The following is a 16,529-nucleotide window of genomic DNA, read 5'->3' as shown; positions in this document are numbered from 1 at the left end:
GCCACAGCACTCTAGCCTGGGCAACACAGTGAGACTCTGTCTCAAAAAAAAAAAGAAACAGTACCAAATATGTACAAAAAGATTCAGCTACAAAGGTATTATTTTAGCAAAATTTTCTTAAGACTCTTTTTCATATTGATTTACCAGAAACAATATAATAGCCTTACCTGAACTGTACGTCCTGCATTGATATGTTCTTCATGCAACTTGTCCCAGATTCTGCACCTCTGATACTATACAAAAGAGAGGGGAAAAGGTATTGAATTTTTCATCACTAAAGAATTATTTCCAGTTACCACAAAAATCCCCACTTATCTACCCAAACTTAAGCATCAGCTAGAGAAGACAGTGACTTAGTAGTGCTGGTTAACTTTCCAAAGACCATCATACAAACAGGACGTTCTCAAGGATATTACATATAAAATTCTGAAAATAGTAAAACAAAAAATCACTAGATATGGATTATTTTATTTTACCAAAGAAGAGCACATATTTTGTCTATGTTATAAACTCTCTAGAGATGGAAAGTACAAACTAAAGAATGAGAATGTAAAAGAATATGAAAAATAAAAAGATTAACAAGATATTCTTAGTATATATGAGGAATTTTAAATGTTTGTCAATGATAGTGTTAAGTATTAAAAATTAAAATCTGAATTTGAAAAAAAGCAACATTGATACTACAGACTAGAGAGTAAATGAAAATGAGACTAAACATTTAATATATATGTTTCAATTTTTACCAAGGTAATATTTAGCTTTCAGAGTATCACCTAAAACACCAACTTTATAAGCATAATAATGGAAATTTTTTCATTTGACAGGAACCACAGGAAAATGTGGTAACATTATAGCTAAATATTTATACAGAATATAATTAACACCAAATATTGCATACTATTTTTGGTTGAAACAAAAAATCCAAATAATTAAAATGATAGCAAATGTAAATAATGACATTAAATACATTTTTGATATATTACACACCAAAAAAAAAACCACCTAGAAATAATTTGAAAGGATAGAAATATGATAGTGCCCCACATATACATGGAAAACATAATAGATAGAAGTAGAGCAGTAAAAAATTTTCTACAGCATTTTTGTATTCCTTGATAGTGAATGATGCCGCAAAAACTTCTTTTGATACTCCTAAAATTGTCACATCATCTATGAACTACATAACTATAAAGCTTAAAAATAATTAGACCATATTGAAAATACATTTCTTAAACATAAATTTTTTAAAACCACTATCAAACCACTTTAATTTATAAGAAAAATTGAATTGATACCATTAGATCAAGTATGAATGCTCTTTTAGACAGTGTTATAATATTAATAAAAGTTTGAGAATGGAAGCCAAATACATGTGTTAAAACAAACCACTTTTAAATTTATTACTCACTACTAATCTGTGATGATATTTAAGAAAAATTAAGATTAAAAAAACAGAATCGAGAATTTGTGGAGGCCAAGGCTGTTAGAATCCATGGAGCAGAGAATACGAGAGAGGAGAGAGCTGCATAGTGAAGAGACAGTTGCACTGAGAGGAGAGGGCTGCACTGAGAGAGAACTGCAGAGATCTGCAGAGTTTTCCTTTTCAGTCTTCAGTGAAGTACTGCTCAGCACATGCATGTGAGGAAACTACTTGAGGTCAGAACAAGAATAGGTGGAATAATTCCTAAATACCATATTATACAAGGCGGCTGGGGGCGTGGTGGCTCAGGCCTGTAGTCCCAGCTACTTGGGAGACTGAGGCAGGAGGACCGCTTGAGCCCAGGAGTTCAAGGTTGCAGTAAGCTATGATGAGGCTACTGCACTCCTGCCTGGGTGATGGTGCGAGACTCTGTCTCAAAAAAAATTTTTTTCAATTTTAAAAAAAGCTGACAGAATTCATCACCAACAAAGAGGTGTTACAAGGAATGTTAAAGGAAGTACTTCTAGCTAATGGAAAAATGATACCTGACAGAAACTTGGTTCTACAAATGGGAAAAGCACTGAAAATGGTAAATATACAGGTAATATAAATATTTTTCCTTATTTTTAAAAATCTCATTCAAAGATAACACTATTTAAAGCAAAAATAACAACAATGTATTATGGGGTTAATAACATATGTATAAGTAAAATGTATAACAACAATAGTACAAAGACTATCATACTGAAATAAAAAAATTTTTAAAAAAGGCTATCATACTGACAAAGGAAATAGAAGTATATTGTTAAAAGGTTCTCATGAGATATATGAAGTGATATATATAACATTACTTGAAGGTAGACTGTGATGTTAAAAATGTATGCTATGGACCATAAAGCAACCACTAAAAAATAAAAATAAAAACCAAAGAGGTATAATTAATAAGTCAGCAAAAGAAAAAAAATGGAATCATAAGAAATATTTAATTAATCCAAAAGAAGAAAGAAAAAGAAGAAAAACTAAACAAAGAACAGATGGGACAAATAGACAAAAATAGCAAGATGGTAGATTTAAAGACAATCATTTGACAAAATTGAACATTGATTCATTATAAAAACTTTCAGTAAACTAAAAATAGAAGTTAACTTCCTCAACCTCATAGAGGGAATCTACAAAAACTCGACAGTTAACATGGTAATTACTGGTGAAAGTTCATACCCTAACTTGGGAAGAAGGTAAGGATGTCTGATCTCACCATTCCTATTCAAGACCGTACTGGAGGCCCCAGCCAGCACGACAAGCTTAAAAAGAAAGAAGCAAGGGAGGAAGGAAGGAAAGAAGGAAGACAGGGAGGGAGTGAGGGCCCAATGATTGCAGGCCATAAACTGAGGATTACTCGCATAATGAAGATAAATAATAATGTCTACCCCATAGGGTAGGTAAGAGTAATTCAACTCACTATCCAAATATCCAAAATACAAAACCAACAACAAACACAAAGGACATATCCCAGGAATGTTCTGAATCTAACACATTAGAAACTATTAACTGTTGGTGCCTGTGATATTACGGTATATATGATACATGTATATGTGACATATATGATATATATGTCATAGGTTTTCATTCATGATTCCTGGCTCATAACTCCCACAGCCCTTGTTACAGCATTAGGGCACTTTAGCCCTCAGAAGCAGGCCTCAGGAAACAGAATACCTCTCTCTCTGACCTTTTCCTGCCCTCTTTTCACTAGCCCAAGGCGGGACTCTAATCTGAACGTGGATCATAAGACCCTCTTTCCGGAGAGGGTCCTGCTCCATACCCTGGAGGAAGGAAAGCTCTACAGAGAGGTCAAGAAAAATCTGAATAGACAGGCCTTGCTGTGTTTCCCTACTCAGTCTGTTAGTATTAGATCATACCCTTGTTGTCCAATCACATTTCAACACAGTTGTCCATGCTTCAATCATGCCTATTCAATGAAGTCTCCATAAAAGGCCCAAGAGGACAGGGTTCAGAGAGTTTCCAAATAGCTGAACATGTGGAGGTTCCTGGAGGGTGGTGTATCCAGGGACGGTATGGTTATTCCACACTCCCCTTCCCCCCATACCTCGTCCTATGCATCTCTTCATCTGCATCCTTTGTAATATCCTTTATAATAAACTGGTAAATATAAGTTTCCCTGAGTTCTGTGAGCCACTCTAGCAAATTAATCAAACCCAAAGAGGCAGTTGTGAGAACCCCGACTTGAAGCGGTCAGCTAGAAGTTCCAGAGGCGTGGACTTGTGACTGGTGGGAAGGAGGGACAGAGCCCTCAACCTGTGGTTTCAGAGGCTATCTCTAAGTAGGTAGCATCAGAATTGAGAAATCCCCACACGTTTGGTCACAGAAATCTTCTGTGTTGATGATTGCTGTTGTTGAGTGAGAAAACAGAAAAAAATCACGTTAAGTTTTGTTTCTTCCACTCACAGTGCCTATGCTGAATGCCTGGGTAGGGTAACTTACTTGTTATGTACTGTTTTTCCAAGTTCAACCTTACATGCATTGTTTTTTCCTATAATATCTTAATCCTCACAACAACCTTTTGAGAAAGATTATGATCTTACCATTACAAATGTCTAACATCATAGACATTTGCAACTTTCCCATGAACAGTTAAAATGTAAATATTAAATCTATGAAGCTTAACTTAAGGTCTATTGCACAGCGCTGTGTAAAGATGGTGTGTTTATATCTGACTAGGGATGGCATCAATCAGGGCATGGTTCCATAGGGAGTGAGTGAATTGGGATTTGAACAATAAACAATGCTTGAAAAGTGACAAATGATGGGGTAGATATTGTTAATAGTTGTAATGGAGAAAGCAAAACTGTTCAACTTCATATTTTTCTACCTTCTTTCTTTACTGAGGAAAATGATCTTCAAAATAGAAAAGTCAAAAATAAAATGATTAAGAGGAAAATGAAAACCAAGGAAGAGTAACAGCAAATCTAGATTCTTCAAATGAGCTCAAGTCAACAAGCCCAGGGAAATTACATGCTAGAGAACCAAAAGACCTTGCAAACGGGATCACAGAAATACTTCTGCTTACCTGTGAAGAACCGAAAAGGTTCCTAGACTTGCCAATATTGACCCAATTGTCATGAAAGAAAGTATATTTAAAACACTGCAGGGTGTAAATGTTAATGTAAATCTTGGGGAAGATTCTCTACTACATTATTAGAGAGATGGTTTGTGAGAACTTACAGAAATGGTGACAGTATACCAGTCTGCTCTGGCCCTTTTCAACACTTTAATCAACGACTTCAAAACAAAAAATGCATAATTACTAAATTTGTAGATAACATAAATTAGAAGAAATAATTAACATAGATGAAAGATCACAATTCCACATGGTAAGAATATAACAATGATAAATGTAAAGCCTAGGACTTAAATTAAAAAGAGTAATTGCACCAGTATAAGAAATAGGTATGATCTGGCTCAATAGCTGCAGTTCATATAAGAAAAAGTCCTATGTAATTCATTTAGTTGATTACAAAGTCAATTAAAAAAGCTGACAATATAAAGTGGCTTCTAAAATGACTGATACAATCTTAGGCTCTATATATGCATACATATATGCATTCATTCAACACTTTTATTAGACACATACTATGTTTCAAGCACATTGGAAATTTAACACTTTTACTAACATAATGATCTCAAGCAAGTAATTTAACTACTCTAAATCTGTTTCTCCACCTAAAAAGTGAAGACTAATATTACAACTAACCTATAAGGATGTCGTAAGGATTAAATGCTGTGATATATAAAAACCACTAACATAGCACTCAACAAATGAAAACAATAACTACAAACTTCACTATTATTATTTGCTCACTTGACAAGAAAACTGTAGAAGGGATTACTGTCTTGGGCGGAGGATGAACCAGATGACCTTATCTCTTACCACAATAAATTATAAGAAAAATAGGAATAAAATAATTCAGATTCCTACTGCTTGCTACACAAATTAGGATACATTATTAAAAGATATTATTTCAAATATTTGAAGAAGAGAAAAAAACTTAAAATGATTTAAGTTAAAAAACTTAAAATTATTTTAATAATATATGTGAAAAAAATTACAAGAAGCAGCTCCTTAAAAGTTTAGTTAAGTCACAATCACTGACAAGTATTATTCTAAACAGCACTGCTTTCAAAAAGTATCATTTTTGTATTGTCTATTTACACAGCAGCACTACAGAGGCAGGTTAAAGAAGCGCTGTAACTTGAGTCAATTAGTATGCTTTTAGTTGCAAACGACAAAAAACCCAAAATTAAAAATGGCTTTAATAAGTACATTTATTATCTCATATACAAAGCAGTCTAAAAGTAGGATAATTCCAGGTTAGTTTAACTTAGAAGTTTACAAGTTCATCAAGTGCTCAAGTTCTATTTCTGCATTACTGCTTTCAACAAGGAGCTTTTGTCCTCAGATTTATCCCCTAATAGCTGAAAGAGGATTGGTTATAGTTCCATATACAACAGGAACACACGTAAGACCAAATAGAAAAAAGGGGACTGTTTCTTTCCACAATATACGTTTATAACAGTAGGAAAATCTTTCCAGAAGTTTTCACATCCATAACACGCTTTCCCTCAAATCTCACTGGCCAGGACTATAGGATATGCCTATTGTTCCTTGGTAACTAACAGTGATGAGAATGGAATTACCATATTCATCAGACACATTATCATTCACCACCTGTGCTGAAGCTTGCCTATCTTGAAACACAAAGGAAGGCAAACAATCCAGGTTCTGTCAGAAAAAAAGGAAAGGGGTGAGGAAAGGTGATGAAAAGATTAAAACAGACATTCAGAGACTAAAAAGAGAGATGGAAAAGATTTTCACTGTAATCACAAGTGACAAATAAGATCAAATAAATAAATAACGAATAAGACTGATTATGTCTGATGTTATACTACATAGTTCAGACTTCATGATGCCATCCATTTTCATACTTAATTATATGTTGTCTCCTACCATTCTTTGAATACTTCCTATCTTACTTCCTGAACTGGACTGCAAACTTCTTGAGAATTAGAAATCTATCTTTTATGTATTCTTCAGTGCTAACAATCTAAGAAACAGCAAATACCAATAAATAATTATGAAAAGCTAACATTCATTTCCTGTAATAAATAATCTGCCTTTCTATTAAACCTGGCAGATTGAACACAAATATATATCTCTGCTCTTTTCCAAAACCCCACTTAATGACAAAAAAAAACTTTAAAAGGTATAAATTCACAAGAATAATAAGAATACAACAGAAGACATCAATTGACAAAAAAATTTAACAACATTTTGGAAGCTGGAAAGAGTATGGACATGTTGCAACTCAGCAGACCAGAGAAAGCTAAAATCTAAGCCTGCGGAAGGGGTGGATGGTGGGGGAGAGAGGTAGTAAGAAGCAAGCCACAGGCATAGCACTACTCAAAGACCAAGCAACCAAAGGTACCAGCTACCAGGTAACCAAGTGGAAGTATACAGTGCAACCTTCTCACACCCACCCCTGCCACAACCATCACCTCTGCAAATATAAACACACTCCAAAAGGTGGAAAACTGGAGGATTTCTCTCTCATGAAACTGAATAGCTAACAAGATCCACAGTTACTGACATCTGGTGGTTCCCCATTAAAACAGATTCTCACCTGTTTACCCCTCTAGGCAACAAGGCCCCCATTCTAACCTGCTACCCATCCACACACACACAAACACACTCCTTCCAATTAGCCCTCTTAAATACCAACAGCCAGCCAAGAAAAGCCTATAATACTATATGCTGAGACAGAAGAAAAGAGAGAGAGAGAAGGAAGAAAGAAAAGGGACTCAGGCAAAACAAAGATAAAGAAGCAGAAGAAAACTAAAAAAAAAAAAAAATACCACCATAGAAAGATGATATGATACTGCTTCCACGAAACAAGAACAGGATTCTCTTTAAAAGAGAGTGAGCGAGAGAAGGAGTGTGCACGTGTGTAAGCACATTAAGAGAAAAAAGGAACATAGAAAAAGTATGATTCTGGTTATTCCATCCAAGCCTGGCTGTGGATGTGACGGCTGGTGCTAGAGCGGCCATTTTACACACAACGTAGAACCAAGTTGAGGATAGGAGAGCAAGATAAAAAGAGCTTGGGTCTTTACACTGTTGAGCTGCCAATGCAGCCCTGGACTGCCTCCAATTACTCTGAGAGATTAAAAACAAAATCAAAAACAAAACAAAACAAAAAACCCTCTCTTATTTAATACACTATTTTTGGTATTTCTGCCTCTTGCACCTCATCCATATACTATTAATAATACAGTATATGCTACACAGTAAGTTTTCCCCTAAATCCCTACAATATGAAACAAAGGAAATTATGTTCCAAGCTTACTATTTTGTCATTCCTATTAACTATGCTTAAGTCTACCTTACGTTAGTCAAGAGAGCTGAATGCTAACACTTCAAATTTCAAGATTACATTCTAATCAAGTTTATCATGTGTAATAAAACGCAATGCTGAAGGACCTATGGAATACAGCTCCAGGTGTCCACAGCACACTACTTTCATTGTTTTCACATGTTGCAGAATCACCCCACTAAGGCTTACCTTCAATTTCCCTTTAGTCTGAGTTTCTTCTTTTAAATTCATATTGGATGACTGATGTCTAGCATAATAAATATTTTATCTTTCTACACCTTTTCCCTAAGAATAATATGCCTTTTTGAGAATGAAGCACTGTCAGACACCTGGAGTCTAAACTTAGTTCTTAACTCTTTTGTCTAGAGTAAGCCCTTCAGCTTTTAAATGTTTTTACATTGCCATAACATAGCTACTAAAATATGCTTGAATAGATAGATACATAGATATCCATCTATCTCACACATAGATCAGTATGAGTTTAATTGCTTGGCTTAAGACAATACCATCTACATTATTCTGATACTGTCTAAAAATTTCACAATAAATAAAAATTTCACAAAATGCTAAAGGAAAAATGTTCTGGCAGAAAGGGGTCAATGTAACTCTGTAATAATTTTCTTATGACATCTACCACAATTAATCAAATCAATAATATACCCATTCCTATCCCCACCCACCTGGCTTTTCCATTGATGACTGATTGGATGGTACATGTGGGTAGGATCTGAAGGTACTGACAGCAAGCACTTTTGTGTAGAATAAGAAAAAGGAAATCTAAAACATGCCAAACCTCAAAGGTGAAGTAGGACAATAAAGAAAAGAAATGGCCTTAACAGACTGTAGTCCACCTGTTTCTACCTTTCAGAATCAATTCATTTGCCAAATTCTTGTCATCTTTGTAACTGGGCACTTCAATATGAGCTCAGGACTTTGAAACACACCTTATCAAACCTCGCCAGGAGATGATCAATCAAAAGTAAACAATTCTATTTCTATATTGCTATAGTGCTAAAAGAACCAGCCCCCCTCATTAACCAAAGCATGCATCCCTTTAATTTTCTTCCATTCATGACAAGAATAACCCATTTACCAAACAACTCGGTCTCTATCCTTAAAGGTCACAGCATTACTGAAGGCTTATACGGTGAAAAAGAAAGAAATCAAGGGAGGACAAAATACTAATCCTGAATTCTAGAGACATCTTCGTATTTGCATAAAAATTTTCATTTTCCAATTCTTGGAACTTACTTCCTATACTTTTAAAGAGGACTTAAACACTAGGAAGATAGATGGTACCTATAGGAGAGAAAGCTGATACTTTTCTTTCTTATGTAAGCTACTCAGTCGAGGGTGATGAATAGTGTTCATATTGTAAGGCTTAATGACCACATACTCCACTCTCAACCTTCCAAAAAAAAAAAAAAAATCAATGGAGGGCCACACAAACTTGTAATGAAGGAGGTTTTGAAGGAGCGAATATCACCGGCCTGTCCCACAGCAAATAAGACAAAATAATCTGCCAAATCAATGCCCAGTATTCAGTAAACTTGATGTTCCCATAAATGCCACAACCACTCTGCCAGCCCCTGGCCGGTGCAGTTTCTATACAATCCCTACCATAGTCCTTGAGATTGGTTCATCTACCCTCTACCTCAACTACCTCCTCAACTGACCTGGGCAGTATTTCTCAATTGTGGGCTTTCCTCAAAGAGATTCAGTAAAGTAAGGAAATCCCCTCATATCTCACAATGATTTACTTCTTTAATGTACATACGCCTGAAGAAATAGGAGTTACCAAAGGACTCGTTCTCAAAGTTCAAAACCTTGCCATGGGGTGAATGAAATTAAGGCAGGTACCTCAGCCAAAGTTCCCCCCTTCACATTACGGTATACTATCAAACTGTTTGTATCTTAATTACCAACTGCCTAAAACCTCAATATGTACAATTACAAAGGTACAGACTATTCCTATATCCCTTCCTAGAAAAATATATAAGAGGTATATATTTCTGCAGAACAGAAAAACCAGCTAAAAAAATGAATAACGTTGCTAAATCAATAGAAGCTAGGTGTTTCAGCAAAGCCTCTTATCTAATACTCTAAATTTAGCTGAAATGAACAACAAATATAAATCAGACTATGTAACTGTTTCTTGTGGTAGAAAATGAAAAAGCTTACCTTCTCAATATTTATCTGGTGCTTTCTTAACCTCTCTAGGTCTGTTGGGATTACTATCTTAATGAATTTCTGAATAGCTGGTTCAAGACGGCGTAATTTCACTTTTTCTTCATCTTCAGACATCCTAAAAAAATGTTGTGTCACTTCTACTTACAACAACTGTCTTCTCCACTCATACAGAAAAACCTAAAAGGGAAATATTTATTTAAGAATGTTTTTTAATCAGTTTCCATTATTTTAAAAAATTTTTTATTTTGAATTATTACAGGTACATAATAGCTATATATATTTATGGGATAGATGTGATATTTTGATACAGGCATATTCCATTATTTTTAAAAGCCAACAATTATGTAGTTTTACAATTTATTCTAAATATGTATTCACCTTAATGCTGAGCTTGAGTGACTTGTTTTGTCTTTATGAAACCATTTATTTTAAAATCTTTTTCCCTTTACGGAAGTTATGTATATTTACTTTAGAATGTTCAGAAACATTTATAAATAAAGAGAATAAAATAAAATAAACATATACATATTTCTATATATAGAAATACCTTTTTGGAAAAAAAATCCTAGCAGTATACTATCCAAGTTTTCATTTCCTAATATGTCTTGGACATTGAATAACCTTTTTAAAAGAGGTGTCAAATGACAAAACTCAAAGGAAAAATTTCATTCTTAACATTCTTTCAATCTTTCATTCTGCTTATATTGAACTTCACTTCTAATGTCATCATAATTTAACTTGTAATGATATACTTCAAATATATCATAACATAACATGCAATTCTTCTCATCGATGTCTTTTAAATTGTCTCTTCTCTTTTCACAAAGTGATGAGTATTGTCTACAGCTGATACAAATAACCAGTGACAGCTGGAATAAGAACCCAGGTTTCCTGAAAGTACAATCAAACACTCTTTCTATTCACCAGCAGTTTTCTACCAGTGTTCCAGAAAGTCCAAAGGTATGCCTTTCAGGACAGAGTAGGAGAAGGTAGGGGCTGGAAGCGAGCAGGCTCCATGACCACATTCCTGCTTCAATTGGAGAAAATGTACTTACATCTATTTTATAAATTGAAGCTTATCAGATCTTATGTGAATAATGGGCTCCACTGCTTAACCAAGCTTGAAAAACATTGCTGTACCCCATGCTTTCATGCCATTTCATTAGCCACAACCTCTCCCATATTAAAAAAAAATAAATTGACTATATTAATGCCACTGGGTTATGGTGTCTTAGCCTAGGGTCCATAAAGATAGCGGTTCACGCATAGATTTTATGGAGTCCCTGAATCTATGAAAAATTATGAATGTATTTTATTTTGGAGGATAAAGTCCATTGCTTTCAAGAGATTCTCAGATCACCCCCAAACATGAAAGATTTCTCTCCTTTCTTTCACAGTTGAAAATCTTGATGTGTCGGTTATATAGACTACCTCCACTACTTATGCACTAGTAACTTGCTTTTATGTTTGATACAAGCTCAAAAGCAAGAAAGGAAAATCTCCAGGCTCCAAAACCAAATAGGGTAAAACAGCTGCAGTAGTGAATGAGAACTGGAGATACATGGAGAAATTCATTGCCAAATGATTCAAGAAAACAGGAAAATTCATGCCCAAGGAACTGGAGATAATAATCTTTAAAAATATAAAATAAGTATTCTTTTAACTATCCAAAAATATAAAGGAAGGAATAGAATCTTTTTTTAAAAAAATAGATAATATTATGAAACAATAACAAGGCAATCTGAATATAAACCAAGTAAAAATTCTAGAAATGAAAATCTCAAAAGATGGGTTAAACAGTAAACTATATCGCTGAAGAGAGAATTATTTATTGGAAGATATCACTTCAGAACACAGTGGGATAAAAAGATGGAAAGTATAAAAATGAAGATAAGGACATAAAGGATAAAATGAGAAACTCAATGACAAATAGGAGTCTCATAAGGAAAAAAAAGGAAAATGATGAGAAGGAATTATTCAAAGAGAATATGCTGAGAATTAAAATGTAAGAACACAAATTGAAAAAGCACACAAGCCTCACATAGCATAAATAAAAAATACATTTCCTAAACACATGGAAGGGAAATTGTAGAACATTAAGGACAAAGAAAAAAATCTTAAAAAGCAAACCAGAGATAAAAGATAGATAAACTAACAAAAGCAGCAAACTTTTCATCAAAGCAAGATATTAAAAGACAGGAATATCTTCAAAGTGCTGAGGGAGTTGGTACATATCCAGGTAAATTATCACTTACAGGCAAAATAATCATTTTCAGACATATGAAAACGGAGAGAGTTTCTTACCAACCTCCTCATTAAAAGAACAACTAAAAGGCATATTGTAACTGTAAAGAAAATAAACCCAAAGGAGTGTAATGGCAAACAGCAATGAATATAATAAACTGTCACTGGATAGAATAAGTGAATGAATTAAAGAACGAAGAAAAGAAGGGATTTATTTTGAATAAATGATTAAGTATAATAAACATGTTTACATGTAAATAATTTTCTATAGTTAGATAGCTACTTCATAATTTAACTAATCATCTATTGTTGGCTATTTAGGTTGTTTCTGATTTTCCACTATTATAAACTACAGTGTAATTACCCTCCTTATACATAAATCCATACTGCCACCTATGACTATTTCTTTAAAACAATCAACAGAGTGAAGAGACAACCCATAGAATGGGAGAAGATATTTGCAAAGTATACATCCAACAAGGGACAAATATCCAGAATATACAAGAAGCTCAAACAACTCAACAGCAAAAAACCCAAATAATGAAATAAAAAGTGGGCAAAGAATCTGAATAGGTATTTCTCAAAATACAACCAAATGGCTAACAGGTATATGAAAAATGCTCAACATCACTAATCATCAGAGAAATGCAAATCAAAATCACAATGAGATATCATCTCATCCCAGTTAGAATGGATATTAAAAGACAAAAAATAAATGCTGGTGAGGATATGGAGAGAAGGGAAATACTACATGCTGTTGGTGGGAATGTAAATTAGTACAGCCATTATGAAAAACAGTATGGAGGTTTCTCAAAAAACTAAAAATAGAACTGCCATAGGATCCAGCAATCCCACTACTAGGTATTTGTCCAGAGGAAAGGAAATCAGTATATTGAAGAGATATATGCACCCCCATGTTTATTCTAGCACTATTCACAATAGTCAGGATATGGAATCAGTCCATCAACAGATGAATGGATAAAGAAAATATGGAATACCATTCAGCCATAAAAAATGAAATCCTGTCATTCTAGGCAACATGGATTGAACTGGAGGACATTATATTAAGTGAAATAAGCCAGCCACATGAAGACAAACTTCACATGTTCTCACTCATACATGACAGCTAAAAAAGTTGATATCATGTAGATAGAGTGGAGTGATGGTTATCAGAGACTGAGAAGGGTGCAGGGGGGATGAAGAAAGTTTGGTTAATGGGCACAAAAATACAGTTGGATAAAAGGATTAAGTTCTAGTGTTCAACAGCACAGTTGGGTGACTATAGTTAACAATAATTTATTATATATTTCAAAATAGCTAGAAGATTTGAAATGTTCCCCAAATGCAAAGAAAGGATATATGTGTGAGGTGATGGATATCCTAAATACCCTGACTTGATCATTAGACATTGTATGTATATATCAAAATATCACATGTACCCCATAAATAAGTACAATTATTGTATATCAGTTTAACACATTGATTGCTATGCTAGAAAAAAATTTTTCCTTGGGGCCACAGTGTTTTATTACAAAAATAGAATAAAAACTTGGAAAATAAAACAATCCTTTCTAATTTAATAAAAAATTTGTTATTTTTTATTGTTTTCTGTGTGTGAGTTATATGCAACATGAAAAATAGTTCATGTGGCTCCCAAGGTAAAGAGACACATGAGTTACATATACTTCATGAAGCATCAGGCTCAAAACTAGTGTGAGTTATATACAACTCACATGGTAGTTAATGTGTTAAAAATTAATCTAAAAAATTAATATCTAGAAATATAATTATTAGACAGATTTTTAAAGGTTTTATATACATATTGCCAAATGTCCCACAAAAGGTTATGGCCATTATATCCCTACCAGCAACATATCACAATGTCCATTTATCCATATCCCAACAAATTTACTTAGTATTGTGATTCTTCTTAGACATTTGATTAGTGAAAAAAAATCTTAATATTGTTTTATTTTGCATTCCCTAAATTACTAATGGGATTGATTAGCCATTTGCATTTCTTCTTTCATGAATTGCCTGTTCATGTCATGCTGCTATTTTACTACATGGGATGTCTTTTTCTTATTAACTCATAGGAGTTTATTAAATGTTAAACATATTATTGGTCTAACATTAACATTTCCCAGTTTATCACATTGCCTCTTGTGTTTTCTTCTATTATGTAGATCGTATACTATAGGGAGATAACTTTATCTACCATAATTCCTATCAAAAATTTTTTGAACACACCTGTTGCTCAATATGCTCAACAGATGCTGCCTAAATCGAAATATTTCACATGTCCCTTCTTCACCATTTCTAATCCTCTCACTCTAGGCAAATGGTACGATGTGCATAGCACATGGCAACAGAGCTGTAATTGGTCTGCCTTTAGACTCTTCCTCTCTCCAATTTTTCCCCACAGTTATCACCAAGTAATATATCTAAAACACTAATTGCAACATGTTCCTACTTTGAACAAAAACTTCCAATAGTTACCTATTACTTGAACAGGACAATATAACATGTATAAGTAAATCCATCTGATCTATCCAACTATTATCTCTCAATCTCTACTTCAGGCTTTGCAATGATACTCTCTGTCTAGGTGCATTTTTATATCCATCTGTCTCTAACTATGTGTCATTTACCATTTGAGATACAACTCAAATGATTCTGCTTTCTCTTCCACTGATCAGTTTGTAATGAACTTAACAATCCCTAATTATGGAATATTTGCCTTGTTTTCACTATTCCCCTAAACTATTACAGCAGCTTTCTTTCTTGAGTTCCAAAAGTAATATTTCCAGATCAGAGTTATACATGACCCTCTCTCTTAGCTTTGTGTATACAAGGAATATCTGCTGCCTCAGCAAGGGCCATCTCTCAGGGAAGACATTCTGCCCCAAGAACTTCTCAAGTGACCTCTCCAACTCTTGGTCTCCTTCTAGCTACTATTGTTTCTTCTCTCTACCATTTTCTATTTTTACAAAATTATAATAAAATGTCTATATAAAACTAAGAACATAACAACATTCAAATGATTGCATACATCGTGATGTTACTGAAACTGAAAGTTGTCTAGCAGTGGATCTGATGATAAAATAGCTCGAATGTTTATAAGCTGTTATGGGAAGGTACTAATTCAGTATACAAAATGTGACTTAGAAGTGTGATTGAATAATAAGTGAAAGTATATTTCAGCATTTCTTGATTTTTCAGTCATAAAATTAGACCATATTTCTGATATAATTAAAACACAAGGATAAAAATGCATTTACATTAACATCTCAACTATGTAAAATATGCCTACAAAAAAGACAAGATAAAATACATAAAAATGCCTAATTTCTCAAACTCCTGTAAAGTTGCTATGTTATTTAAGAAAAGTGTAATGAAATACTTGGAGTAATGGAATAGCTCTACACACATTTGTCAAAACCCATAGAACTGTACCACAAAGAGTGTATTTTACTGTATATAAATTTAAAAACAACAGGATGGGCAGGAAACCCAAAATGGAATATAAACAATAAAAAATAAAATTTACCATATTATAAATGAATAGCATAACCATATTGAAAGAGGTGGGGAAGAAAATAATTTAAGTAACTAGAAAATAATATTTTGACTAAATACTGTAAGGCTAAAGACAAAAAGAACTGCATTGTACTCTATTTAGTAAATTTGTTTCTCAGAGGGGTAAAGTTTAGAAATGCTGAAATTACTTTATGTGTAGATTAGGACTGAACTAATAAGGAAATATTTTGTACAATGTGAGAGCCAGATTTCTCACCATCAGAGAAAGAAGTTACAAATAAGGGACAAAACTAGAATGAACCCCGTGGTATCAGACTGGAAGCAGAGGTATCGGGATTAACTTTTGTTTTGTAAAAATATACAGACAGATAATACAGAAATATAGATCTTTGTGTATGCACTGCTGTCTTCTGTGAGGCCCTAGAAGCAATGACACCCCAGTAGAAATGCATGTACCTAGAGCATAGGTGTTTAAATACCATTCTCCAAAAAAAGAAACTAAGGGTCCGAGGAGAAGTGGTTGATTCCAGGGCTGAGGTAGGGAAAACACAATGAGCCTGGAGCATTTTATGGAGCTAGAAAATAAGAAACTACTCAAAAAAGGATGGGGGCATGTTGAAAGGGTACAGGAAGCAACCTGAAAAAACTCCCAACGGTCAAAGCTGGAATAATTTGAGACATAAAAT

The 16,529-nt window shown here is 33.9% G+C and overlaps 1 protein-coding gene across 2 annotated transcripts in view; it reads right to left on the bottom strand.

The window, feature by feature from the left end:
- STX17 (syntaxin 17) overlaps positions 1-16,529 on the bottom strand; it is a 65,092-nt gene that overhangs the window by 46,656 nt on the left and 1,907 nt on the right. For both annotated transcript variants that reach the window (XM_012638295.1, XM_012638294.1), the window contains exons 2-3: positions 10,051-10,236; positions 168-233 (exon numbers count right to left, since the gene is read on the bottom strand). In XM_012638295.1, the coding sequence (XP_012493749.1) occupies positions 168-233; positions 10,051-10,173 (189 nt within the window). In that variant the 5' untranslated portion in view covers positions 10,174-10,236. The remainder of the gene's footprint in view (positions 1-167; positions 234-10,050; positions 10,237-16,529) is intronic.

The sequence above is a fragment of the Propithecus coquereli genome, unplaced genomic scaffold (genome assembly GCF_000956105.1).
Source record: "Propithecus coquereli isolate 6110/MARCELLA unplaced genomic scaffold, Pcoq_1.0 Scaffold128, whole genome shotgun sequence".
NCBI classification, from domain to species: domain Eukaryota; kingdom Metazoa; phylum Chordata; class Mammalia; order Primates; family Indriidae; genus Propithecus; species Propithecus coquereli.
The sequence above is the reverse complement of the archived record's forward strand: the minus strand, read 5'-3'. Positions and strand labels throughout refer to the sequence as shown.